Source organism: Pagrus pagrus (genome assembly GCF_965226575.1).
Source record: "Pagrus pagrus genome assembly, chromosome: 2".
NCBI classification, from domain to species: domain Eukaryota; kingdom Metazoa; phylum Chordata; class Actinopteri; order Spariformes; family Sparidae; genus Pagrus; species Pagrus pagrus.
The window spans coordinates 10,711,507-10,738,756 of NC_140186.1; the positions used below are offsets into that span (position 1 = coordinate 10,711,507).

Sequence of the window (27,250 nt, forward strand, 5' to 3'; positions counted from 1 at the left end):
CTCACATAAACCTTCCTCTCAGCCTGGTATGGATACAGTATTTCCAAAGCTCAGATGCTCAGATTCGTTCAAATTGAGTTCCTTGCAGCAATGGAGATCTTTGGCCTGGTTCATGCTTTGTGTGTAAATGAACTCTGCGGGCTGCATATGGTCAGAAAGCGAACGAGTGGGAGTGTTGACCCCATAACTTGTGTAGGAACCGCTTTTTTTTTTTTTTCTTGTCGTGCCATTATGCAAAAAGCAGAATTTTAATGTGGCTGCCCTGAAGTTTCGGAGTTTTTGGGAGCAGTTTGAAAAGTATGAAAAACGTGCCTGCCACCATTCATGAACAGAGCTTAAGTACGTCGCCCTACGCAGAAACTATGAGCGAATCTGTGGGCACGCAGTGGCATCTCAAGCCTAATTTTATACTGCACGGATGTGATCAGTCCCTCTCTGTCCTTGACAAGCATGAATTACGGGAGTTTCCAGCCACGATAATCCTCCCCACAAGATAATAACACCCTGCCACATCTCTTTGGGATTCATGCCTGCGTGCTTTACCACTTAGCCAAAATATCTCAGGTGATTAATTTCATTCACTACGTGTGACAGTGACTGTCTCAGAAGTTAAAACGGTCAAACAGGTCCGGTTAGTTAAAAAGCAGCTGAGTTACATCCGAGCCGCCCTCAAGGGATCCACCGTCTACGTAGGAAGAGTCGAAAGTTCAGCAAAGAGCGTCGTCAACGTCAGACGGCGTTCAGAGATACTCGGCTTCAACATGCCTGTTTCCACCCGTAGACCGAGCCCTGATGAGTGTGTGTATGTGCGTGTGCATGCGTGCGTTTTCAGAGACTTGTCTCATTTCTTTGTTTACACTCAAAACAGTGGATTTATAGCAGAAAGATAATCATGATTTGCTGTTACGGGGGAGGTCACTTTAAGTTTGTCGACATAAGCCTTGGAGGGGAGACAACACAACAGCTTGGAATTTAAAACAAGGAGTGAAATGCACAGCCGGGACACCAGATTCCATCAGACAGCAAATTTGCCGTTTCTGCAGCGATCTACATTTTATTTGATGGTGAAATCGCCTCATTTGCCATTTATTTGAAGTCTTAATCCAGTGAAAATATAGGAGAATTTATCAAGTTTGAGAAGGAGAATAACTCCAATGTATGAAACACTTTAAGGTTATGATTTATTTATTTTTTTGCGTAACCTTAAGTGGCATCCAGTCTGAGTAGATTATACTGTAACCTTAACACAGGTGTAACACAAGCCTGACAAAGAGGAAATCTCATATTTCTGTATGCTCAGGTACTCTGCCCAATGCCAGGGTCACCTTCACCAGGAAAAATAAATCCCTGGTGGCTCTCTAACGCTACCCATAAGACCTCTCTCCCTTTGAGAGGCGGTGAGTGGGTGTCAACCTAATGTTTATACTGTCTGCTCATGGTTATGTAAGCCATTTTGTCCTCTTTCTCTTCCTCTACATCTCCCTCAGCTTGTTTAAACTAATCTACCTTTTACCTTTCCAACATGCCAAGTTTTGCGTGTTACGTAAATATTCTTCGAGCTGGTCTAGCTTAAGGTTTTACAGCATGCCAAGGTGTGCATTACATAAATATTGTAGGCCAGACTGTAGAGTGGTACTGTACCGTGGAAGCTGTTTCTTTTTTTTTTTATTATTTTCCCTTTTTTTCTTTTGCAGAGTCAAGGATGCTTCTCTTTCATGAGGGGCAGGTTCAGGGAGGCTGTGGTACTTGTCTGAACTATCCCTGTGATAACAGCCTCTAGAATGAACGAGTCAGTGTGTCAACTCTCAAACGCACACACGCACAAATTTATCTTTACAGTGGGCGGATGGCTCTGCAGCAGTGTAAATACAGTACAGTGAAGTGTGTGTTTGTGGCGGGCATTGTAGCATGCATGATGAGGACATTGTTTTTCCATACAACAGAGCTCTCTCCCTGTGGTTCAGCTGCCTGTTTACTGACTCTGTCATGCTAATGTACTTATGTGGGTCAGAGAGTTCATTCTCATCACGTGGTCCCTGCTGTCGTCCATCATTTAGCCGTCTCACGGCCGTAATGATGTTATCTTGATAGCCTCAGAATAACTACACCCCCCTTTGACTTCCTTTGTATCTATAATTTGTCAGATTTCTTCGACTTCATGCTCCGTTTCTATGGCGACTAATTGTCCGAGTTACGACACGCTCGGGCGACTTCTGACCCTTCTTTTTTGACCCATATTGACCTGTTTACACTTACTGTAGACGATGAACTCGGGCCGTATTTATCAAGTGGCGTTTCCGGATTCTGAGGAATCTTCGGCCATCCTCTCCCGTCTTAGCTGATTTAGCATTCCTTCCACAGCTGAGAGAGGGTGGAGATATTTGAACCATCCGGAGAATGCTCCCAGTGTGACATCCGAATTACTTGTCGAAAAAAGCACGAGGCCAATTTGAGCCCAAACATCTGTCCTGCGGTTTGGTCCTCACACATTTTAGTGGGCACAGTGGGCTTCTTCTGGCTTCCAGCTCTCACATTTCTTTTCCTTTTGGCATTTCATTAATGTCTTCGCCTAAGTAGCACGTTGGTCGGGGAAGCAGCGAAGAGGGCAGCGAGAGTTAGTATGAGGTACAAATTTCTGCTTGTACATTTTTGGTGGGAAGAAGCAGCCATTGTGCGCTCGCACTCATCTGTATCCTCATGGGAAATAAACAGCAACTAAATCAGTTGTTAGCTTTGTGTGTTATCTTTAAAGATGAAAGGACACCGAAAACAATGAAACCGCTGCCCTGGGGTTTTCTGTAGGAAGGGAAAAAAGCAACAACTGGAGCGAAGAATGAGACCTTTGATCTGTGCAGTCAGTCCCATTGAGTTAGTCTGAGACTGTACCCAGAAATAGAGAAGACAGGGGTCGAGAGAAAATGTCTCAGTGCACAGAAGCGAAGCCTGCGCACAACTGCAGGATTATAATTTTTTTGAGGAATTTCGGATTTCTTTGTGCGTGTCATACTGTACATTGCAGTTTCCTAACATGAATAGCTATCATTTCCACTCTGGCTTCTTGTTTTCAGCCTAACATGAAGGCTGACACGAGGTCCTGCATGCAGGAATTAACAGTGTGAACTGCCGGCCTCAACACAATTCTTCTCCTTCCAGTGGTACATCATCACATCATTTAAGCCTTCATTGAAACAGACAGAAATTGCAGCCTCAGAATATTTTAAGACACGAAAATGACAAGCCAAACAAAAAGGAAATTCATTTAGCGTGTCCTCGCGGCCCAGTGGTGAAAGACGCACGCCATTTAACCTCAGCTTCCCAATTTGGATTCTGACTGGAGACCTTTTCTCAGCGTGTCATTTCCTTACCCTCTCGAGCTCATTAAAACATATTCCCATTATTATTCCTGCACATCCTGCACGCTGACAAACTGTAGGCTGACATCTCTGCTGAAACAGCCTGATTTGGGAATGTCTGCTAGCTTTGTGTTTAGTTTTGGGCCACTGGCAGCCGTTGGTGCACAGTCACTGCAGCCTGGCCTGTCTGCTCTGGTTTCATAAGCAGAGAGAGCGAATGACCTATATACTTCTCTGAGGGAGGGGAAGTCACCTTGTTGGTGGACCAGCAGGCAGGCAGGCTGGCACGCAGCGACAAGGTTTTAATGTGCGGCACTATTAAAGGTTTGACCACTGACTGGATATTAGAAACATGCTCTCATATGCTGCCTGTGTTGTTTTTGGCCAGCAAACGTTCGGGGGGCTGTTTTTTCCTACCGTGGATTGTCTTCTTGTTAACACTGCATTGTAATGGTGTGAAACGGCCGATGTATGGGGGAATATTCAGCAGAATAACACGCTGAAAAACACATCTTGACATGGATTGGATTTGTGCATGCACAAATACACACACTCGCACTCACATTAGCTGAAACCGTGGGGCCCGGTGCCAGAAAGATCTAGTCAGACAAACACCTCACCAGAGACTCCTCTAAGCGTCCTAACAAATTGAATGTGTGTGTAGATGGACAAGAGGGAATTAGATCAGTGGTCCTGATTGTATCTGAGTGTGCTGTTGCTGTACCCCTTTCCAGCTCGTCCCCTGGAGGAAATGTGCGTGCATGAGAGAGAGCGAGCGAGGCAGAGAGACACCGAGAGGAGGAGGAGAGAGAGTGCTTGGCAGCTGGTTTGATGAAGGATGTAAGGAGAATGTTAACCAGACAATCACCTTGCATGTTATTGATTGAGATGGGAGAGAGGTAATTAGCACCGAAAAGAAGGGGAAGCTGAGGCCACTTTTAATGTTTTGATACAAGGTGTTCTCTCCCTGTACCCATCTACATGTTGTGTTCTCTGCGTGTGTTGTGAGTGGACGTGTGTGTGTGTGTGTGAGCACATGAAGGGAAGTGTTTTATCAAAAATTAGACTAATTTTTCTTTATGTGCAAACCAAACCTGGAATGCATGAAGCATTTAATTTACCCAGGGGGCCAATGTATGTTAATTTTTTTATTGTATGTGAGAGCCAGCAGATTCAGTGTAAAACCGCTAATGAGTAGCATAAATAAGTAGCATACCCTGATATAATGGGCACATTCAGATTTTACTCACAGCACTCAGCTGTATGCCATGTGCATGCACAGAGCCTCGTCCACAGGGCATGCCTGCTCTGTCTTTTGCCTTACAACTCCATTTAGTCGGGCTTTTTGTTTTATAAATACAGTAGATTTAGTCTCAACGTCCCTAGTTATGCATTGGATATAAAATGCTTCAAAAGCCTAGCTAGTTACCAATCGCTTCTGGATTTTCAAGTTAAATACCAGTGTTGATGTAGAAAATCTACAATCTTAATTTTTTAGGACCTTAAAACATAAACACTTTTGAAAAAGGACCCCTTAAATGTTATCAAAATATTGTGCGTAAGATATTTACTGGCTTGGACATTTATAGTTTCCAAAATAAACTTGTCGGTGCTCTCATAGAAACTATGTAATAGTGACAGTGTTCTTTTCTTTGGCATTGCGGTACTGCCTCTTCGTGTTATTTACTGGCCAACAAATGTCAACACTGATATAAAGTATCTCTGGGAAGCAATATCAAATAATAGCTAGAGCTAAATCGGTTGATATATATCGCTATCTGCGTATATGTATGAAACGAAAACCCTTTTTTTAGAGGTAATAATGCAGAAAAACATGCTTGGGGTAGTTTTTAACATTATTAAATTCCCAGTGAAGTTGACCATTTCGATGCGCCCGTGTCATTTTAGACAAAAACATAAAATATATGAAAATAAGTCGAATGTATTACGTAAATTTAAAGACGTTACATGTGTTTGTTTGATAACCACATTTGAGAGATCATTGCAAATCATGTGTGTTTATCAGCTGATAGATTGATATCATCTTTACTCCCCACCAGCATCAGTTGGGCTCTAATTGTAGCCTAATTCATCATCCTAGCTGTAACACAGATACGATATAATCATTGAAAAGGCCTCCGATACAGTCTAAAATGCTGGATCAGTTAATGGCGAGTATCGAAGTCTATGCACCATCCGATATAACTGAAAGAGAACCTGCTACTTTCCAGTCCTTCAGTTCTTTAAACACTGCAGTACACTTCCATGAACCTGCCTCTTTTACACCTTGACTGACTGTCGACAGACATCATCCATTACCTTTGACACCCACTGCATCTTTTAACTAATTCTCCCATTTAGCACTGCATCAGTAAGAACATACTGTGCATCCTGAGCTTTAATGGTCATGTTAATTGTAGAAATCAGTCGGCAGTGAAAGCAGCAAATGATGCCAAAGTAAACAATGCTTTGGATCAGGCAGAACGGCTGCAGACTGTCATCAATTCTGTTCCCTGTTGGTGTGGCTCAGAGTAAATAATGACAACATGGCATGAAAATCACAGTACGGCACACAGCAGTAGTCACACTCACCTTTGATCCTTGACCCTGAACTGGTAACACAGTTTACATGATCAGTTAGTCTTGCTCAATAGTGGTTTGTGTTATTTTTACACTTTTTACGCCAGAGAACGGGACGGAAGTGTTTTGGATCCTAATTAAATGTGACATCCTGCTCTGTGTCTCTCTCTGCTTATTGAATTTAAATAATCTCCTCTATAATTCTGTCATCTTTGTATGCGTGGTGACGCTATAAATCAGTTGACTGCAAAGCCCTTCTCTCTCGGTTGGCAGACATCTTTATGGCGAGCCACATTGTGCTGCCACTGTACTGTTGGTCGTAAAGCCCAAGAATGTTTCACAGTGTGTATCGGGCTTCAGCATTGTTAGGAAGGGGACAGTCTGCCCTGGCTTTGGTGTTGACTTTTGTAAATTCTTTGTTGATTTATGTCCGCTCTGTGTGTGTGTGTCCTTTCAGCTCGCCACTGAGACAACCGTCCTCGACGGCCAAAGTGTGCCTGGTTTGTGGAGACGAAGCGTCAGGATGCCACTACGGTGTCGTGACGTGTGGAAGCTGCAAGGTCTTCTTTAAAAGAGCAGTGGAAGGTATGGAATGAATTCATATATTTGATATGTTACTGATTATGCCTTACTAAGGGTGGCTGAGAGAGCTTAACACATTACAACATTAGAGATCACAAGCAAATTAAAAAGGTAACACGTTGTCACCGCTTTGACAAGACGTGTATGCTGAAGTAAGAGAGCAGCAAATTAAGACACACATTTGCAAATTCGACTACACAAAGGCAGCACAAACAAACACTGTGAATATAGAAAACACAAGCAAAAAGAGGAATACTGCACCAAGAGAATTCAGCTAAAACAACAGTATTTGGGGGCGCTAATGGTCAAAGTTGTCAGAAAGGTGTGTTGATTTATTCACGACATCAACTCACACATTAAGTAATATGCAAGCACCTTATAGGCCAAAAAGAGCTATTCATAAACCTTTGTTTGACTAATTAGTTACTGAACTCGTCTCTCTCACTGCACCTTCCCACACCACATTGTCACACACCATGTTGTCACAAAACACGGCATCGCACGCTCTGCCACCTGCCATTGCTGCCACAGGTGAATGAACCTATGGGAAACACTGATTGCAGTTAATTTGTTTTATGCTGCCTTTGTGTTTTCGCATCGTGAATGTGTTTCTTCATTTGATGTGTTTTACAAAATATGCGTTGTCAAAGTGGTGAAGATGTTTTTTTTTTTCATTTTCCCATGGGTTGTCTTTTGTTTGCAGCGTGTTGAGCTCTCTTGGCCAATGCACTTTCCTTACACTGACTATTTCCAAAGAGAAATACCATCTCTCATTTTATTGTTTTGTGTTCAAAACGTGACATACGTTGTTTAGACTTCAGTCCTCAAACTAATGCTTGCATAACTGTAAGAGGAGAAAGCTACTGTGCCAGCGTGACGCTCAGCAAGTTTCATTCATATTGCATTCGGTGGTATCAAATCATTTCAAACAATACCACCTTATCTGACAAGTGTGGCCTTCAGAGTTATTGGCAGACATCCTGCTCAATTAATAACAGTGGTACGTCCGGAGTAATTTATGTGCTACGAGCTTACAGCTTTGTCAGATGAGAAATGTTAATGAGAAAATGTGCGCAAATACAAGGAACTTTCAACATTTTTCAGATATGATCACTTTTTTTTCTTGATGGAACAGACATGGTTCAGTCAGACATGGTGGAAAAGTTTTTTCGAACATACAGTGAACAAATTATTAACAAATGGTTCATCCTGGTTTTATTTGCATTCCGCTGTTTTTTGCAACAAAATGCTGTTTAATCCCATTCGACCTTATAGATGTTTATTTTTTCCGAGGCATCACTGAAATGACGGAAAGCCTTTGGTACATTACATTTATAGACTGTGACCACGTTGAGTGGCACATTCAGTAGGTAATTCTCCTGCGGCAGCCCTTTATGTTATATTTAGCTCGGGGAAAATCAACAGCAGCCATAATGTGCTTTTCATTTTGTGCCTGTTGCCCGAGGCGTTGGCCTAACTCATTAAGATGAGTGTTTGAATGCAAAACAGACGCTTACAGACCCAGCACAGGCGGGGGGGGGGAAAAAAGAGCAAACAAGCCCAGCCATCAGGCCCTCTAGGTGTTTTCCTGACCATTGGAGGAATTGCACCCGTTCCCAATCAAATCATGCCTTAATTTGATGATATTTACGCACCGTCATTACGGAGACCTGAAACCAGATTATGTGTCTGGGGTTATCGAATCAGACATGCCATTGTTCTTGCTTCAAGCGTGGCCCGTGGCAGATGCTAAAGATCTGATGCGTGAGAGTGCCAGTCAGGTGAGGCTGTGAGGAGCTCAGATCTCTAAAGGCTCTGTGATCACACTACTGACACCCTGTCTGTCTCTCATGTGATTTATAAATCTAATGAAATTGACTCATTGATTGTTTGAGGCCCTTTGAATCTAACGCAGAGTTCCTCTCTGTTTTTTGACTGCCAAACAGCAACTGTGCAAACTATGAAAGCGCAATAAGGGCAACCCGTACAGTGGCGTGATGTCATCAAGGTTGCGTGCGAGAGGCGTACGCCCTTCTGATGTGCAAAGCGAGCTGTTACCTCACTTGACCCCACCACAGCTGCTGCTGAGGTGGAAAGAGAGAGGTACGGCGGAGCGAGGCAAAGGATGAAAATACTGAGAGAAGGATTTTGCAAAGTGAAGAGAGATAGAGGACAGTGAAACAGATACAGCGAGGGAGGAGGGGGAGGAAGGACAAAGAAAAAGTCAGACGCAGACAGAGAGATAAAGAGAGGAGGAGCCGAGAGAGGCAGTAAGAAACGGGGAGAGGGACGGAAAGCGATGTGTCAGCAGTGAGTGCCGGAGAGGTGTAAGTCAGGACGTGAGGAGACGTTTCACTCCTCCCCTCTGCCAGTATTTCCTCCTCCTTCTCCTCCTCTTTTCTCTCAAAGTTAAAAACTTAGACTCGGCATGTGAGGTATAAAAGAAGACTGCAGAGAGTGGGCATCTGTGCGAAGGGAATAATCCAGCCCATGCTTAATTTCTTTTGGCACCGCCTGCCTCGGGGGACACAACTTTTTCGGTCGGCTGTAGCTCATTAGACGACTAACTGGCTCAGAGCCCTTTACTACAGCGCTAGTTAGCATTCTGGAGTCATCAACAAATCAGAAGAAATCGTCTGACTGTGGAGGGTCTGGTTTCCCCTTTATTCAAGTCAGAGAAGTCACTGCTAGGTAGCTTTATTTTACATTACTGGAACTTGGCACAGCGCATTTCTGAAGTCTACACTGGGTTTACATTCAGACCATCTGGTTGGAATATCCATCGGCCACATGGGCCTTTTACTGTCCAAATCTGTGCACTTACAGTCCCTCTCAAGAGCAGGAATATTCATTCACCTTAATTTTTTGTCTTATCTTCCAGAAGGCACAGCCAACTGTACGCGATAAAGTTTACAACCGAGGTCCCAGGAAACATATAGAAATACTTCATTATTTTCTGAAGACTGTCTGTGAGGCTGTGAGGCTTTTTCAAAATGCCCTCAATTCATTCTTAAAGTGTTCACATGCACACATAAAAGAAACATTCATCTGCTCTCCTATTCACTGCAAGTTTATCGTAGTAGACAGTACGCCAGCTCGTATACTCACACATTTTATTCATGGACACATTTTAGATGTCCTTGTGTAGTAAACAAACACGGAAGAGCGGTAATAACTTTTTATAACTCGCGAGTTTCTGCAGCTGTATTGCTACTGTTACCTCGACTGTCACATGCAAACTTGCGGCCAATTTAAAGGCGCTATTGAAACGGTGACTTCAGTACAAGCGTTTATCCCGCGCTGTGGGAAAAACGCCTTCTGACACACAAAAACACGAGCAGTAAATATGTGTTATCGCCACTAATGAAATGTGGAAATAGCCGAATGCATTCGTATGTGCTTCTCTCCTGCATCCACTCCACCGAAGACTAGTTTGTTGATACAAGACAGCTGCACTCAATAAACGACTCCATGTGGAGCACATTTGAGCAGTTGAATGCCGGCTTATTATTCACATGTCATCAGTGGCTTGGCATGTCTGCTCTTTGTAATAATACCAGGCTCTGCTTTTAGCTCACTAGCTGTTTTTGGTGTTCTCTTATTGAACTGAGAGGTTTACAGAGACACTCGTCAACCTTGTTATGGCCTCAGTGTGTTCTGCGATGTGACTGGGTCGTGGTTTCCATGGAGCTGGTGTCAATCTAAAAACCTTTTCTTTCGGCACTGCCTCTGTGGGAGAGGTCATCCGAGGACACGTCTCGCACTGCTCCTGCTTTGACTGGCAGCTAAGCCGCCCAATCAGCTCGGGCCGGGGTGAACGGAGGCCTCCCTCCCGTGCCGGAGTGAATGCTTCAGGTTGTGTGTGAGAGGCTCATGTAACAGCAGCTGGAGTGAAGCCATTTAGCAGCGGTGTGCTTCCCAACCCTTTTTTGATCAGAAACGGCATACACCATACGTGCAAACACGAGCGCTCACTTCCCGTGCACACATGCATGTGTACACACTTCTTCATAGTAGTAGAGGCATTCAGGTGTGCAGCATTAGGTAGAATTTTAATCTGTAAAGCTTTCTGTAAGTATGTGTGACCCACATTGCTAATAGGCATTTAGGCTGGAGAATGCAGCATGAGGAAGGGTCTCTCTAATGCAACCTAGATACATTTACTGTTACAGTGTGTGTGTGTGCATTTAACATCCTTTAAAAATAGAAGCAAGGGAGCACAATATATAATGTCTGCAACTAATGAACACACCTGCAAGTTATTTCTTTTTAATTAATTGATTTATTGTTTAACCTGTAAAATATAAATCATATTTTTAAAAATGCCGCTCACACCTTTCCTGAAGCCATGTCCACATTTCCAAATTGCTTGTTTCCTTTGATCAACAGTCCACAACACATATGTATTTGATTAAATACAATAATATAAAACAGAGAAATGCAACAAATTCTCACATGTGAGAAGTCGGAGTCAGCAAATGTTGGCATTTTTGCTTGTTAAATGACTTAAAGATCAGCCAAGTATAGCTACAGCAAAGAATAGCAACTCCAGGTTGTGCTGCCTTTGAATTCTGGCCATTTTTTTTACAATTACACTGTTAAATAATTAATTATTTAGGTTGCTGTTGAATATTGTCTTTGTCATATGACTGATCAATTAAGTGACTAATCCTTTCAGCGTGTTGCCTACCCATGAAACCTCTTACTACAGTAGCAGGTATGATGTATGTTCGGTGCACGTGTGATGATATAACTCATACCACTTCCTCCGTGCCCTCATTTCCCCTGGCCTGGCCTGACCTGCAGGCCTGTTGGTTTCCAGTGGGTATAATCTGACCTCCCATCTCTTCCTGCTCCCTGGTGACACCTTTGTTCTTTGACATCAATGCAAAAAGGACACAGTGCTGTCAGTGGGCTACACCTTTTGTGTTCAAACAAATAAGCAGCGCCAATCTGATGGGCTTTATCAGTGTCTTCACTGATGATTGGTTTGTTAAAGATACAGTACTACAGAGCGTTGTGGTGATACATTTTAGATGCCTTTATTAGCCTTACAAAGTCTTACTGTATCACATTACATGCTTTAAATGCTCTATAAATAAAAATCACAAATGTACAAAATGAACAAAAACTGAAAGAAATACTGATGTTACACAGTCCAGTCCATAAACAGAATTATGTTGTTTTCCTTCATAATATGAATTAAATCTTTTAGATAGGCGTTCCAGTAATGGATGAGGAGTGGGAATATTTCTGTTGTAACCATATAGTCTGAAAACCGTTAGCAAGGAGCCGTCTTTGATTTATTTGATTGAGAAGAAAGTCAAAGCTGAGTCTGGTTGTCAAGTCAAACACTTGATGTAGTGCAGCACCGAATAGAGTTATAATGCATTGTAGATGAGAGCAGAGCAAAATGGATTTTGAATTCTAACAGTTTTTTTTATATATACAGACTGCCATAACTGGCTGCTTTTGTACATTTGACACTTCCAAAGACCATATTGAGAACTAAATAATGACTACATGTATTGTGTACAAAGGCAGCAGATGGTGAAATTCTTGAAATGCAGGAAATGCACAGGACAACTGAGATATAGCACATTATTATAGAAGTGGAGAGATTAGTAAACAAAATAGCAGCTTCTGTTTACATCCTATTTTAACTCCTGCACCCTCGTTTTATAATGATCCAGACAGGGAAACTTAATTGTGTAGAGCCCCATCCAACACAGCTGTTTGTGTGTTGTCCAAAGAAATGGAGTACCAAAGCTTTTGCAAGGCAGTGATTTGCATACCACTGGCCCAGTGGTAACAACAATTAAATCTCTAAGAGGTCTGTTCTTTGGTTGTTTAGTATTTTTTTGGCTATGTAATTTAGGCTGCATAAATACCGATGAATGACAATCACAGAATTTACCAAACGCTTTGTGAGCGGGAGCATGACTAACACGTCGGTACAGTGGCTCATGGGCCCGCACTGTTGTCTGACAGCAAGAAATACCTTTGAATCACGGCAAGAACAGGGTCTTTCTGTACCCCTTTTCACCAACATGAATCGGTTCTGCGTTCCTAAAGCGTGATTTATGATTCTGCGTTGGGCGTAGTCACCGCATAGATGCGTGCCCTTTGCTGTAGGCTGTGATATACCCTGTTGTGCACCCCCCTTCGAAAAGTAACTGCACGTTGCGGCGACACAGACTGCAACACTTGTGATTGGTCAGCTTGGCCGGCTTCTCCTCCAGTGCTTAGCGGCGGTGCTAGTTTCCCCAGTAAACACGACACTGCTCTTCAAGGGTTGTACTCCTCTAGAGCTGCCCTTTTCTGCCAGAGTGTCTCTGGGTTAGAGAGAGCAGACAGGTCGGACGTCCGAAGTGCAGGTTACCCATTCACGAACACTGCTTTGCCGAAGCAAAGTAACGTCCTGCTTCTAAGCTCTTTGTGTAGGGAGGTGCAGGTAGACACTCCCTTGCCCAGAGACACAGCTGCAAGTCGGAGAGGTCGGTAGAGTACAGCTGGCAAACTGCTGTATCACCACTGCCAGCAAAGCAGACAAGCCAGCGCACATGTAAATGATCACAATGGTGTAGGCCGCTTGTGTGGGATATGGTGTAGAATCCGCGTAGAGCAGCCTTTAGATCCAAAAAGTGTGTATCAAAGCGGACGTGTCACAGTTTTTGTTAATGACGCATGCTTGACAGTTTGGTAACACTTATTACACTTACAACCATCAGTGATAAATGTTTTATAGGTTTAATTTATAAACCATTCATTAAGCAATTCAACTAATAATGCAACTAATATTCATAATGCTTTGCACATCGTTAATAAATCACGTGTGGCTCATCTGTAAACATTATTTGGATGGCCAGCATAAAGTTGCAACTGATGTTCAACTTTTACAATTGCTTAATAAATGGTTTATAAAGTCTTTCATTGTCTGTTAACAGTCAAATACCTATTAACTACAGATTTACCATGTATTAATGATGGTTATTATAAAGGTAATGTGTGAAGTTTGCATGTCTCCCATGTCTGAACGAGCTCCCTTCAGGTGCTCTGATTTCGCCCAACGATCAAACCAGGTTAAGGTTTTCCTCCTGTCAGCGCCCTTGACCAAGTCACTGGCTCAGACGTTGAGTTGGTCCCTGGGAGCTGCAGAGTGGCCGCCCACTGCTCCTAATACTTAGGATGGGTTAAATGCAGAGAACGAATTTCCCTACGGGGATAAATAAAGGATAACTTAAATAGTATTAATCTATGAGGCTGACATAGATTTCAGCACATCCTTTAGTTATATGCTCTCTGCAGCACTGCAACTGAGAAAATCTGCAGCCACTGCTAAATGGCACAGTTGTATTATTGATGTGGGTCATCTGCTTTATCTGAGAGGCTATTTTCACAATCAAGGGGTCTGAGCACTTGTTTGGCTAGTGGCTATTTCAAAGAGTCAGGTTAAAGTTGGTTTTTTTTAGCAAGTGCCCTGAAGTCTGTCTGTCTTTTGTAAGCAGATGTAGCAGAGCTGTGCTGGTGGCAGGAGGGCCGCAGGGCAGATTACTCCTGTTAAAGTGGGGTCCCCATAGGATCCCATTCAGAAGGAAGTCCTCATAAGTGATGTATGCTGGAGCTGACAGACAACAGAGATTCCACAGCGGGTTGTTGCCAGATTGTGAGATCATTAGCAGAAAGTAGATGTGAGTGGACTCCATTAAATGAAGAATGCTGACAGAGCGGGCGTTGTGTCAGAAGACAGGAATTTTCAGAATTATGTCAAATTTACTACAGTTCCTGAGGAATCATTGGATTTTATGAAAATATCTTGACAGAATTCGTGACTGAAACTGAATGTTTTACAGTAAAAATAGAAATTATAGATTTTGGGGTCAGATGCAGTTTGAGTCAAAGTGAGTTCATAAATCAACCACCTTCATAAGAGATGAAAGCAGATTCGCTTTTCAGACATTTTCCAAGATAAGACTAAAAAAGACCTACACCGGTAAGCCCACCACGTGCTGAGTTGATAAGCAAATGCACATATTCAGAGGTAAATATGCTGTGTGAGGGCATGTGAGTGCATGCACACAACGTGCATAAATAAACAACCTCTCTCCCTCTTGCATACACACACAGTTGCGTGCACACACACACACACACACCATCGGACGAAGACTTCGCCTGTCTCATGCAGTGTATTTCCCTCTAATAATTATTAACAAGATTCACGGGAATGAGCAAAACAGTTGACAGGAAGGCTCCAGACTTTTCAGAATTGCCATTTGGTCCGGCCTATCCAAGCGAGAGTATATATGTGTGTGTGTGTCTGTGTGTGTGTGTGTGTGTACGCGTGCATGAGTGGGGTGGGGAAGGGGATGGCTGCGTTGTGTTTCCTGTGTCGCAGTTTACTGTTTTTTAGAGCAAGAAAAATGGGCTTATGTAACGGTCATGTGATTTAGCCAGAAATAGTGGTGGGGCTACAGCTGCTGCCTCTCCTCCTGCAGCTCGGTTCCTTGGCTTTTGGCAGCAGCCAGACAGACACACTGCGCACTACTCCTGCTAGCTCAGAAAACAACTTCTGCTCAGTCCTACACACATATACAAATACTGTACTGTGGATGCAACAAAGGCAATGCACAGAATGTACATGTTTGAGGAAACTGCATGTAAACATCGCACGAGCTTTCATGCTAAACACTGAAGTGTGAGCCAGAAATCTGAGATACCTCTGAAGAAATAAACAATACAAGCCCAACATGCAGGGAACTGTGCACCGGCATGCAAACATGTGCATCTTTACAACCATTTACAGCCATTTACACACAGAATCTTTAATTCAACCCAAATGGAGCTAAGCCATGCACTGGGGTCATTGGGGTCACTACACCACACTATACCACTCCATCTGGGCTGTGTCGTGATTTCCGTGTGTGTAATTTGTTTGTGAAAGCAGATACAACATTTGCAGTTTTTTTTTTTTTTTAGTTTTTTTTTTAATTGCCAAGTGGAGCAGCTTTGGCCCTGTGTGTGTGCGTGCATGTATGCGTGTGTATACGGGAGTGAGAGAGAGTGAATGACTGTACGTGTGCACGAGCATGAGCCTGCCTGCCTGTGTGTGGGCGTATGGCGCTCTGAGGCTGGCGGACGTGTGGAAAGAGGGAAAAAAGAGGGATGGAGACGCAGGCGTAGAGATGGAGAAGAGTGGAGGAGGAGAGGAGCTGTACAGTGAAGAACTAGTGGAGCGGAAGGAAGCGCTCTGAAATGGGAGATCATTGGGTTTAGCTAAGGGCTAGGCAGGAGGCAGGAGGGATTCTCGCCATGTTAGCATCACTGTCAGGAATAGTCTAGCTGCAGCCAGTGTCCTGGTTCCAGCGAATATTAATACCCTCATGCCATATACTGTAAAATACACCATTAGTCATGCGTTGTAGAATGTGAGAGCGGAATAATCACAATTTCAATCATTTTCACAGCGATAATCGTGAAATGTAGATCTCTGACGATGCCAGACAGTTAATGGGTTCCTACAGTACGTTGACCTACATTACAAACCTACAGTAGAATCAAACATTTACTTCCCTTCATGTAAGCAAATGTGTACAAATACCACTCAGTACTGCAGAGGTTAACCCTCGTTTTTGCTCTTTTTGCTGCGCATCACTTTGAAAATATCACTGCTGTTCTATGTCAAGCTGCATATATGCTTCACCATCGTACTGACGCCGTGTCTTGTCTTCCTGTAGGTCAGCACAACTACCTGTGTGCCGGAAGGAATGACTGCATCATTGACAAGATCCGAAGGAAAAACTGTCCGGCATGTCGCGTACGGAAGTGTCTCCAGGCCGGGATGAACCTGGGAGGTGAGGAGTCACACCCTCATTACAGACAGATTTGCCCTGTCACGTGTCTCAGATGTGACATTTGAGTCAGCCTCGCTCTGCGTTTAAGAAATCTTAGATATGGAAAAGTAGGTCTGGCTGTCGTCACAGGAGGCCCGGGGATGCTGAGTCACAGGATGTTTGTGTGTGTGTGTGTGCGCGTGCGCGTGCATATACAGTAGTATATCTGAGCACAATATGCATAATGCATCTGCAGGAGGTGTAAAGCTCCAGTACTCTATACGATGCCAACTGACAAAGCCTGCAGACAAGTTACAGTGTTGTATTATAGGGAAATATACTGTAGTTGAGAGGGAGGTTTGTGTTGTATTCATGTGTCACCGGTGGCTTATTACAATTCAAGGTTGCAGTGGTATAAACAAAACTAAAAGCATACTTGATTTTGAATCCATTAGAGTGATTGAAATTACCAGTGATTTTTAATTTTATGCTCCCGAAGGAAGCAAAAGAAAAAAAAAAGAAGAGAAAAAGAAACAAAAAAAAATGAATATATTGTTAATTTCTAAATTGTACCTTGAGATCTCGGGTTTGTTTCTCTCTGCTATCTTTCTGCTGGCGTTACTGGTGCAGATGTCACTGATATGTTGAAAGGTAACGCTGCAAATTTTACACAAAGAGTGTTTACAGGTGTGAGGGAGCAGCACGAAATCTGATAAATATCCTCCAGTGGTGTCAGTCATTTGCTAAATTGCATTGTGGGTAGTGTAGGTGCTAGGCTTTGAAAAGGAAGAAGACTTCTTTTTTTGACTGCTTTTCAAAACTGGCAGCTTCTGTGGAGCCGCAAAAAGCGTCATGCTACTTTTGTCACACACAGTATGAAGTAATACTCCTGTAAACACTAAACTTAAGTGTGCAAAATTGGGTTAGCCTTTAGGTGTATTAATTGCACCGCTATAATGTCGATAAAGACTTGTGACTTGAATGAAATGTACAGTAAAATGTCAAATCTTGTCAAATTCCTTGCGAAAACAAAGATGACCACAGGATAGAAACATGCACACATGCAGTTGCAGCTGTTGCAGAGAGTTAGCCTGAGTTTTCTGCTTCATGCTTTTTAGAGAGATACTTGCGAAGCTTCTAATTGAATCCAAAGTGAAATCTTTGCAAATTGGAATGATGTGTGTTAATAGCAGTGGGGAGTTAACAAATGTCTGCGGAAAGGTGCTTAGACAAAAAAAAAAAAAAAAAGAGCAACAACAAAGAACAAAGAAAATGGCCAACTGAGATTCCTGGAGTTGCTGTCGAAATGAACGATTCCCTGAAAACAACTGCGAAGTTGCTTTTCTTAATGAGCATCACCTCATTTTCAGACCTGTTATTTTTATCTTACCCTGTGGCATATAAGACTTCTGTCATTACACACTTAAGCAATTTGGGTTTTATTTATTCATATATGCAGTGAGATGATTGTGTAAAAGCAGTGAATATTGAATATTTTAATCCTCTGGGATAGACAGATGCCGTACTGTACTTTACAGTACTGTACAGGCTACTGGTTTAAGAAAACTCATTTGGAAATGCACTAGAACTGTGTGCTGTCATGTCAAATCAAGTTTATTTGAAGCCCATTTGCAGGCTTTACATGCCCATAACAGCAAGAGCCCTTCAGGAACGTAGCGGTGGTTTAGTAAATGGTCGCAGGAATGAGCTCCTAAGACTTTTTCTATTTTTTTTGATGAAGTGATGACAATGATGAGCTTTATCAAAGGGGAGAATAATTTAAAACACTTGATATGTACAGTTTATAATGTGAAAACCCAGATGTTCACAGAAAACATTCCCTTAATGATGCAATATATCAAAATCCCAAACATTCGAGGACAACTATTATCAGTGCAGAATAAAATGTGTTTTAATTCGTTGGATTTCTAGGAAAGCAGTCAGATTGCTGGGTTGTTGTCAACAATCTTATAAATTACACTAAGAGTGTAGCCACTTAAAAGGACGTGCTCACAATGAGGCCAAAAATGACTAACTACTCAAATTCTGGTGGTGAGGATTCGCTTGTTTACATTTTGTTCAAGACCTCTGCCTTTGAAAGTTACAGCTAACACATGACAAATGTTTCATCCTGGATACAATCCAAACCTCTTGTAGCACAATATAAAATAAATAAATTGGCTCTGATTGGGGAAAATCAATTCCAGAAAAGCACTCCATGATACATTTTCGGCACTGTGAATGTGTGAACGCTTATTTTTTATGGCCAATTTGACTTGCTTGTATATTTCAGTCAACAAAACTAATGTGGAAATGATGTATTATCGATTGAATACAGAGTCTCAACAGAGTCCATTTATCTTTGCTTTGACATCACTCTCCACTAGCATACACAGTGTTCATGCACAGAGACGTGACAGCAATAAACTCACTCACTGGGGGAATGAGAGGCTACAGGTGGGAGCTGGGATAAGGGTGGGTCGTGTGAAATGCTATATGAGCAGCAGCAGCAGTGATGAGGTGGTGTTTGGAGCGGTATGCATGCAGCTGTCAGGGTTACAGGAGATGTGTAACAGCAGCAGTAGCCCATGTTTAACTCTGTCACCGCCATAAAACATCATTTTAAAGAGAGTTACTAGCATCGGCATTCAGCAGTTAGGGTCGTTCTCTGTTATGCAATTTGCTGTCAGTTGCTCCTCTTGCACAATATTAACAAAATGGCATCCTGAATGGGGTTGGACCATTTTGACACTCCAGGAGGTTGACCTGACTGACACCATTCCCCAAAATAATTATAATACTCGGAAAAATGGCGTGCAATTATTTTTATCTACAAATTAAATAGTTGTTATGTAGGAATATGGCGAACTGTTTTACTTTTTTATGCTTTGGCACATGGCTTTTACATTTATATTTAAAGTTTAACTCCTTTTAATGTAACTAAAATATGTTGACACAACGAAGTAGCATCACGTCATTTACCCATAAAACTGAGCTCAGCACAGGGGAGAATAAGGAGTGATGTAAAAAAAACAAACAAACAAAAAAACGATGTGTCAATATATATAAACACGACAGTTGGGCAGCAGCATAATTATTAACTGAAAGGATAAGTTAAGAAAATTTGGTCATTATCTACTCACCCCCATTTTGATGGAGGGACGGGTGAGGTTTCATAGTCCACGAAAACATGACTTGTAAACACATCTCTTTCTAGTGAAACGTAATGTAGTGTTGAAAAGCAGCAGATGACCATGAGTCATGAATAAAAGCTAAGGTTGCCAATGAGCATGGCTGTTTGTTTGAGTTGCAGCAATCTGAATGAGTGCTCAGCTGTTTAGATCTAATTTTGATATGAAGGCGATTAAAGGTTGTTGTCGGATTCCCAAAGTTAAAGAACAAAAGTAGTGGTTGATAAATATCAAGTATGTGGAGAAAAAGTGAGTAAAAACTGACTCTGTGTTTGCCAAAATAAAGGAAAACGAATTTCTTTAATTTGCTTCGTAGGACAACAGTTGTCTTTATATTCTGACTGGAAAAAGGCTCAGACCAATTCAGTCAAATGATCAGCCCATAGCTACGTAGGCCTACAAAACATCAACATCACCACCGTGGAAATCAAAAGATTAGTATCACGTCAAACAAAACCATTTGAAAAATGACCTCATTCAGCCAGGAGCTAGATGAATCACAGTTTGGCTATTAGCAATGCAAAAAGCAGCGGCCTGAAATGACCAGTGATGTCTCAAACATAGCTGTATAACACACGTAGCTGTTAACAAGAGCTGCAAAAAAGCTGAAACAGAGAAAACAGCCCCCAACAGTAGCATTAGCCACATTGCTTACTGACATTTCTTTAGCATGTTAGCTAGCAAATTCTTTCTTTGGTGGTGAGGTGAAGCTAGTTATTAAAGTTATCCTTAAGAAGAGAGATGTCCCAAAACAGCAGGACAGGAAATGTCAGGCTTCAGTTTTGAAGGACAGTTCGCAAAAGCCAACAACAATATTTGAACCAAGCGTTCCAGTGTGGCATTAGTGCACATGTTGGCATGTTAGCTTGTTAATGAAATGCTACATCAGTACTAAATACTCAGCAGAGAATTTAGCTTAAAGGTGCTATATGTACGGTTACTCACCAAGAGCTGTCTCCAGCAGTAGAAACTTTTTGGGCTAACACATCTTTCTTTGCTGACGATGGTGGTTTCTTGCCCTCAAGGTGCTACTTCTTCATCCGCTCATGTTGGACTGAGGGCAAGCTAGACGTTACAGCAACTACTATCGCCTCTTCTGTATTACAAAGTGGTATTTCGAGACAGGGCGGGCAGAGTTTAGCTGGTTAGCATGCTAACTTCAGTAGACATCTCTGTGACACAATACATAGACGTCTTTATTTATTCAAACTCTGTTGGTTATTTGAGTTAAAAACTAAAATCCTCCTTCAAAAAGATGGCTGTGATGACAGGTGATGTTTTATATCATTATATATATATATATATATATGATATTATTTATATATATTATATAATAAAAATGATGTGTGAGTGTTGCTGCACATCTGGAGTTGATTACCTGAGAAAGGCGAGAGACTTCACCATCATGAATGTAATCTTTTGTCAACCCTCAAAGACCCCCATTTGGGAACGATTAAACAATAGACAGGAAATGAAACATGAATATTGTTCTTTTATGTGCTCTTGGTTTCACCGGACTTCGTTCCAGATGGAAACTTTCCAATTTTCACATTTCACACTTTAACATTTGGAGTTACAACTTCCCAGAAGCTATAACTTTCTTCACATACAGAGATAACAGATTTTGTTGAAAATTGTAGAAGCTGTTGAAGCTGATAAGCTCGCCTATAACCTTGAAGTGAAAGGAAAAAAAAACTACATTGGTTTAAAATGAAATCTTAAATATCAGCAAGCACAAATTTTTGCACTCAGATAGACTACCACGCACTATAAATGTATATCTATATGTGGATGTTTTAAGTTGTACCCATATAGTATCTGTCACATTTCAATTATAACCTCAGATGGCGAATGTAAGAAACGCCACCATCAACAATGTGTTAATGAGGGCTGTTGTGTTCCCCGCAGCACGAAAGTCCAAGAAGTTAGGGAAGCTGAAGGGTGTCAGCGAGGACCTGCAGGGCTCAAAGGACGGCCAGACTGCCACAGGTGGCGTTGGCGGTTACCTGTCCTCAGAGAAGGAGCTGAACGCCAGCGCTGCCAATGCCCTGGTGCCCCATGGGCCTGGGGTGGTCACACCTTTTCTGCCGCCCTCCATCTGCAGTGTGTTGGAGCTGATCGAGCCTGAAGAGGTGTACTCCGGCTATGACAACACGCAGCCTGACACCACTGACCACCTGCTGTCCAGTCTCAACCGCCTGGCCGGAAAGCAGATGGTACGAATGGTCAAGTGGGCCAAAGTACTTCCAGGTTAGTGACCAATGGAGCGGTGGGCTGAGGCCAAAACGCTGTTTAAGAGAGGTGTTAAAGCCAGGGCTGGAAAGGAGTGGAAACTTATTAGTTATGTGAAAATAATGTCTGTAAATCTTATTTTTAAAAAGGCCATTGTGCAGAATTTAGTGGCATCCAACCGACTGAATACCCCTAGTCTCACCCTCCCCTACAGTGACCATTAAAAACGTGAAAACACAAAAGAGTCTGTCTTTGGTTTATCCAATCTGGACAACTGTAGGCTCCATGGAAGAGGACCAGATCCCTATGTTGATATAAAAGACTAATTCTAGTCTAACCAAAATGCACAGATTCTTAGTTTCAGGTGATTCGTACACTAATGAAAACATAATCATGAATATGATCTTCCATTTCTGCCCCTTAATCCCCCTAAATCCTGCACACTGGACCTTTGAAGGTCATGTTCAGTGGACATGGTTGCAGCATTTTAAAAGCGCTTTTAAAAGTTAATCAAAAGGATAAAAGCTTAAAGGAACTTGTAAATTCGGAAATTTGTATATTTTCAGAATGACTTTAACCACATCTATGTTTTTATAATTGAAATGTAGTCAGTTTTATTTAGAAAATGGTAAGTGGTAAAACATATCGGTCTAATAAATCAGGAGGAGTCCACACTGTAATTACAGAGTGGGGTTTTAATGAAGATAACATGCCTGCGTCTTCTTCTTTTGATCTCCACATTTTCAGAATGCGACACCGCTAGTTTTGTTAGGGCACACAATTTTAATTTTAAACACAAGGTCAGGAAATGATCCTGTAAAGCTTCAACGGGATTAGGAAGGAATCCTATTTTACCATTTAATGGAATCAAGATTAAGATTTCCAAACAGAACTCATTTACATCATCGCTGTCAGATGTTATGCTGAACAGAAGATCTAATGTCTATCTCATTAATTTCTACCTTAAAATCCATCAGAGGAAGAAAAAAAAAATATTTGAAAAGGGATAAACAAGTTCTCCTAAAATGCCAGTCAGTGGGAGACATATTGAAAGATGCCTCACAGGTAGCCTCTTTGAGGCTGTTTAATTTGCTGTATTGCAAATATTTGATACCTCCACGGTGTCTGCTTGCCATATCCGGACGTATAAATAGAAGGGGAGCCAGACAGAAGGGTCAAAATGAGTACCTTCGACTTTCAGATATGTCCCCGCCTGCATTCAGCGTACATTTGGATGTGGCAGGGCTGACACGCAGGGCAACATGGAACAATATTGTCACCGGCAATGTGTTCGCAGGAAAGTCCGCTAAATTATTAGCACATGCTTCTCTGATGTTTTGTTGTGTTTAAAGCTACCAGAAAAATAAAAGACATCCAACTCTGATCAGTTCATATTCTAATTATCAGCCAGCCGTGTGCTCTCTATTTTATTGGCTAAATACGGAGTGTTAAGCCAGGGACCTAGAATACCTTTTCTACAAATACATGTATTTTTTTTTAATGATTGTATTTTGCAGATTGGCTGCGTATTGACTAAAATAGTCCCTAAGCCTTGATAAGTGACTTGCGTGTCCTCACTTGGCCCATGTTTTGCATGAGGAGGAGTTTGATTGAGAGTTTGGCAAGTTTCCTATTCGACTCTATTTTTGGAGCGCCATAGACAACACGCCAATAACTGGAGGCCTTGAGGGATTTGTATAAAACAAGAATGGGTGAATACTTCTCAGTGGTTATCACGTCTAAACAAATATTGGCACAAAAAAAGCACACTGTGGCAGAGATACACGTTGGTGTGTTGTGCACATGAGCAAACACTCGGTTGCACACGTGCACGCACTCGGCTGAGTAAATGCCTCATAAGTTGGTGCTTAAATCCAAATGTATACAATCAATGCATGAGTAAAAACAGCCACATTTAAACATTGTGCTTTTTTTCTCATCAGCCTCATCTGTGTCTGCTATGTGTGTGTGTTAGGTTTCCGGGGCCTGCCCATCGAGGACCAAATCACCCTGATCCAGTACTCATGGATGTGTCTGTCCTCCTTTTGCCTCAGCTGGCGCTCCTACAAACACACCAATGGACAGATGCTCTACTTTGCCCCTGACCTCATCTTTAACGAGTAGGTCTACACTTCCATATCTGCAGGACACCGCACACACCGAGCTGATGTTATTAAAGTGTACTGCTTACTGACATTTAGCAGCAGTGGGTGAAAGAAATGCTCAGATCCTTTACTTAAAGGATAAGTTCACCCAAAAATAAAATTGAAATGATTGTCATTATCTGCCTCATGCTGATGGAAAGTCGAGTGAATGTTTTGTTGCTCACAAAACATTTCTTCACAGCAAAACAGTATTGCAGCATTCTCCTAAACAACTGAAGTAAGAAGGGACTTGTTTTAAAACATGAAAAAAAAATGGCTCCATACTGTTCGTCTGATTAATTAAAGTCTGAGAAAGCCCTGAGACCCCAAATGGAGGTGAAAAGACGTTATCTACGCCTCTTTTTTTAAGCCGAAATCTTGCCAAGCCGACAGCTGCCAAGCTACAAGCGTCAGCGCTCACCCAATCTGAGGTGAGTGCACGAGATCAAACACGTGTTGAGGTTGTAAATAATATCTTCGTCATTTTTTTAATGTTTAAAAACAAGTCCCCAATATACCTCAGTTGTTTAGGAGAATGCTGCAACACTGTTTTGCTGTGAAGCTCTGGAAATGTTTTGTGGACTACAAAACTTCATCCGACTTTCATAGTATCATAGACCACAGAACTTTTCTATTTTTGAGTGAACTTTCCCTTTTAAGCACAAGTAACAATCCCAGCATGTAAAAAAAAATCTGTTACAAATAAAAGTCCTGCTATCAAAAAAGTCTACTTACCAGCAGAATGTAAAATATCCAAAGTAAAACTTCTAGCTATGCAAATTGTCCTTTTATGACCAAAATTTAAAAAAAAAAAAAACTTCAGGGATTCTCCCGTTAGTGTTGTTGCTGGGCAATTCACAACTTAACTAAGTAGTTAAGTACATGGTGACCTCACGTAAATCCCAGCGTAGCGTTGCACAACCCTAACCCGTCTCAGGTCAGCAACATAAACTGACCTGAGCTGACCTGAACCGACCTGTGAGTGTGGGGCCTTATATCTATAACAGCGCTTTTTTATTTAATAGGTCAGTTACGTGTTTGTTGGGGCAATCAAAGAAGCTAGTGACCATAGCGGTGATATAAATGTAGTGAAGTAGAAGTATAAAGCAGCATAAAGTGGATACACTGTAAAGTAGAAGTACCTCAGAGATATTAAGTATGTTTTTGTCACATATATTTCATAGTTCATATCAAAGAGAGGTTTCATCAGCAATTAGGCATTATGTAAAAATACAACTGATATTGTCTGATGTCCTGTGGGATCCCCCACACACAAACATGTCTATTAAGTGAGATGTGAGGAAGAGTAATTTGTTTTTCAGAGTATACAATTAGTAGATACAGTAATTGTTTGAACAGCAAGGCTTTGACTATTAACGTTTAGTAGCCTCTGCTAGTTTTAGAGGCTCATCAGATGCAAATGTATGCATGAACATCAATTTCACTCGTAGAATTGGGAGAGTAAGGAGTTTATTTTCCTGCCGTACTACTCTGAATGTTCCATTAACATACCTGAAGACTATTCAAGGGGACAAAATGAGTTTTTATGGTAATGATGTTGCTTTCAGGACATCATTTTGTTAAAACAAGGTCATAATCTTCAAGAGTAAAATACCTTTCATACTTTTTGATGGTTCCTTAATTGCGTCAAGCCCAGGTGATCAAGGCCTAGCGAGGCCAGTGAATGGCTAACATGATGTATGTTAACGTTTGATCAGGAGAGCAAGTGTATGTGGGCCTTTCCGCTCCGGAGCCGCGGTGCGTTGCCGGTGATGAATTGAATGTTATAGAATTAATCAAAAATGAGAATAGCAACCTCTGTAGGCAGCCTGATGTGGAGGAGCCAGTTCACTCAGGGGCAGCTTTAAAAGCTCCAAATAATAGCTTGTGTAAGTCAATGTCAGTGGGTCAGTTTGTCCCAAACAAATACATAGATAAATAAACAAACAGCAGCGCAAATGCCATTGTGCAACATAGCCACAGCCTCTTTTAGCCTGTGGTCTAAGTACAGTTGGTAAAGCATTAGTTTGCCACACCAGCGATCCTCTGATCCTTTAATCAATTTAGCGCCAAGTGGATCACAGTTTATTAAGAATTATGTGTTTCCTTCTTTGAGATGACAACAGCTTTTGGAGAAAATCTAATATCGTGATTCAGACATAATGGCTTGTGCCTTTTGGCAAGTTCAGTCCGGAATGACTTCTAACAGAGCAAAATGTTGGATTTGCACATGCATATCTGTAATAAATTAACATGAATTCTTTGGCGAGAAATTAAGTTATCTTTTTGACTGCAAGTGAGCTGCTGCCACTGCATGTGATGCGTTTACAGCAGGCCCGTCCCATTGACAGATGGGCCTGGTATTCAGCTTGACAGAGCAGATGAGATGTAGACCGGCTGGAGATGGAGGTGGCCTGGATTTTGGTCACATGCTTGCTGCTCTGTGTGAATGTCACTGCCATCTTCACTGTGTCTATTATCAGGTTAAGGTGCATGCCTCGCCTCTTCTTAACGTACAGTAGTCCATCTGTTGTTTAGCTCATTAATAATTCTGTGAAATGAAACAAGGGCAGAATTGGTCCATATCTTTGCCGAGTCAACTCGGTCTTTAGGGGGTTGGACAGTGTACACTTGTTTCCATAGCTACTTAGTGCTTATTGACCCAGGGCATTAAGGCATTTATTGAATAGACTGTCCGCTCGCTCAGCTCTTAGAGTGGAATCTGTCACTGATTGAGAGTAAATACTGCAAAGAAGGACACGCATTTTATATTAAAGACAAAGTAAGCCTGCATTATCTGTGTCATTTAGCAATGCTCCTAAAACAATAAGTCGTAAGGACATATTCATATGAAAATACATATTTTTTGGCTTCGGGACAGCCAAACAAGGTTCCATGTTCAAGGTTAATTTAATTGTCATTGCACAACAAAAACGAGGATGAGGATGAGTTCAAGAGTCTCACAGCCTGAGGAAAGACACTGCTCTGTAGTCTGGTGTTACAGCAGCGGATACTTCTGTATCACTTGCCAGACAGCAGCAGGGTGAACAGACTGTGTCTGGGTGTTGTCTTTTAGTATCCTTGGCACCAGAATTTAACCTAATTTTCCTTAAGAAGTAGAGCCTTTACTGAGCTTTTTTTGACCAGGGTGACGAGGTGTAAAGACCATGACAGGTTCTCTGTGATGTAATTCCCAGGAGGCTAAAACTCTTCGCTTGCTCCACCTTAGCTCCACTGATGTAGAGAGGACTTCCAAACAGGTTTTCTCACGGTATTCAATGTTTTCTCACTTACTTTCTTACCATCTGACCAGCAGATCCATGCTCCTTGAACAAAAC

The 27,250-nt window shown here is 41.9% G+C and overlaps 1 protein-coding gene across 1 annotated transcript in view; it reads left to right on the forward strand.

Annotated features, from left to right (window-relative positions):
• The window catches only part of nr3c2 (nuclear receptor subfamily 3, group C, member 2), an 82,140-nt gene that overhangs the window by 38,138 nt on the left and 16,752 nt on the right, over nt 1-27,250 (forward strand). The window contains exons 3-6 of the mRNA XM_084372466.1: nt 6,391-6,518; nt 16,250-16,366; nt 21,445-21,786; nt 23,744-23,888. Of these exons, the coding sequence (XP_084228592.1) occupies nt 6,391-6,518; nt 16,250-16,366; nt 21,445-21,786; nt 23,744-23,888 (732 nt within the window). The remainder of the gene's footprint in view (nt 1-6,390; nt 6,519-16,249; nt 16,367-21,444; nt 21,787-23,743; nt 23,889-27,250) is intronic.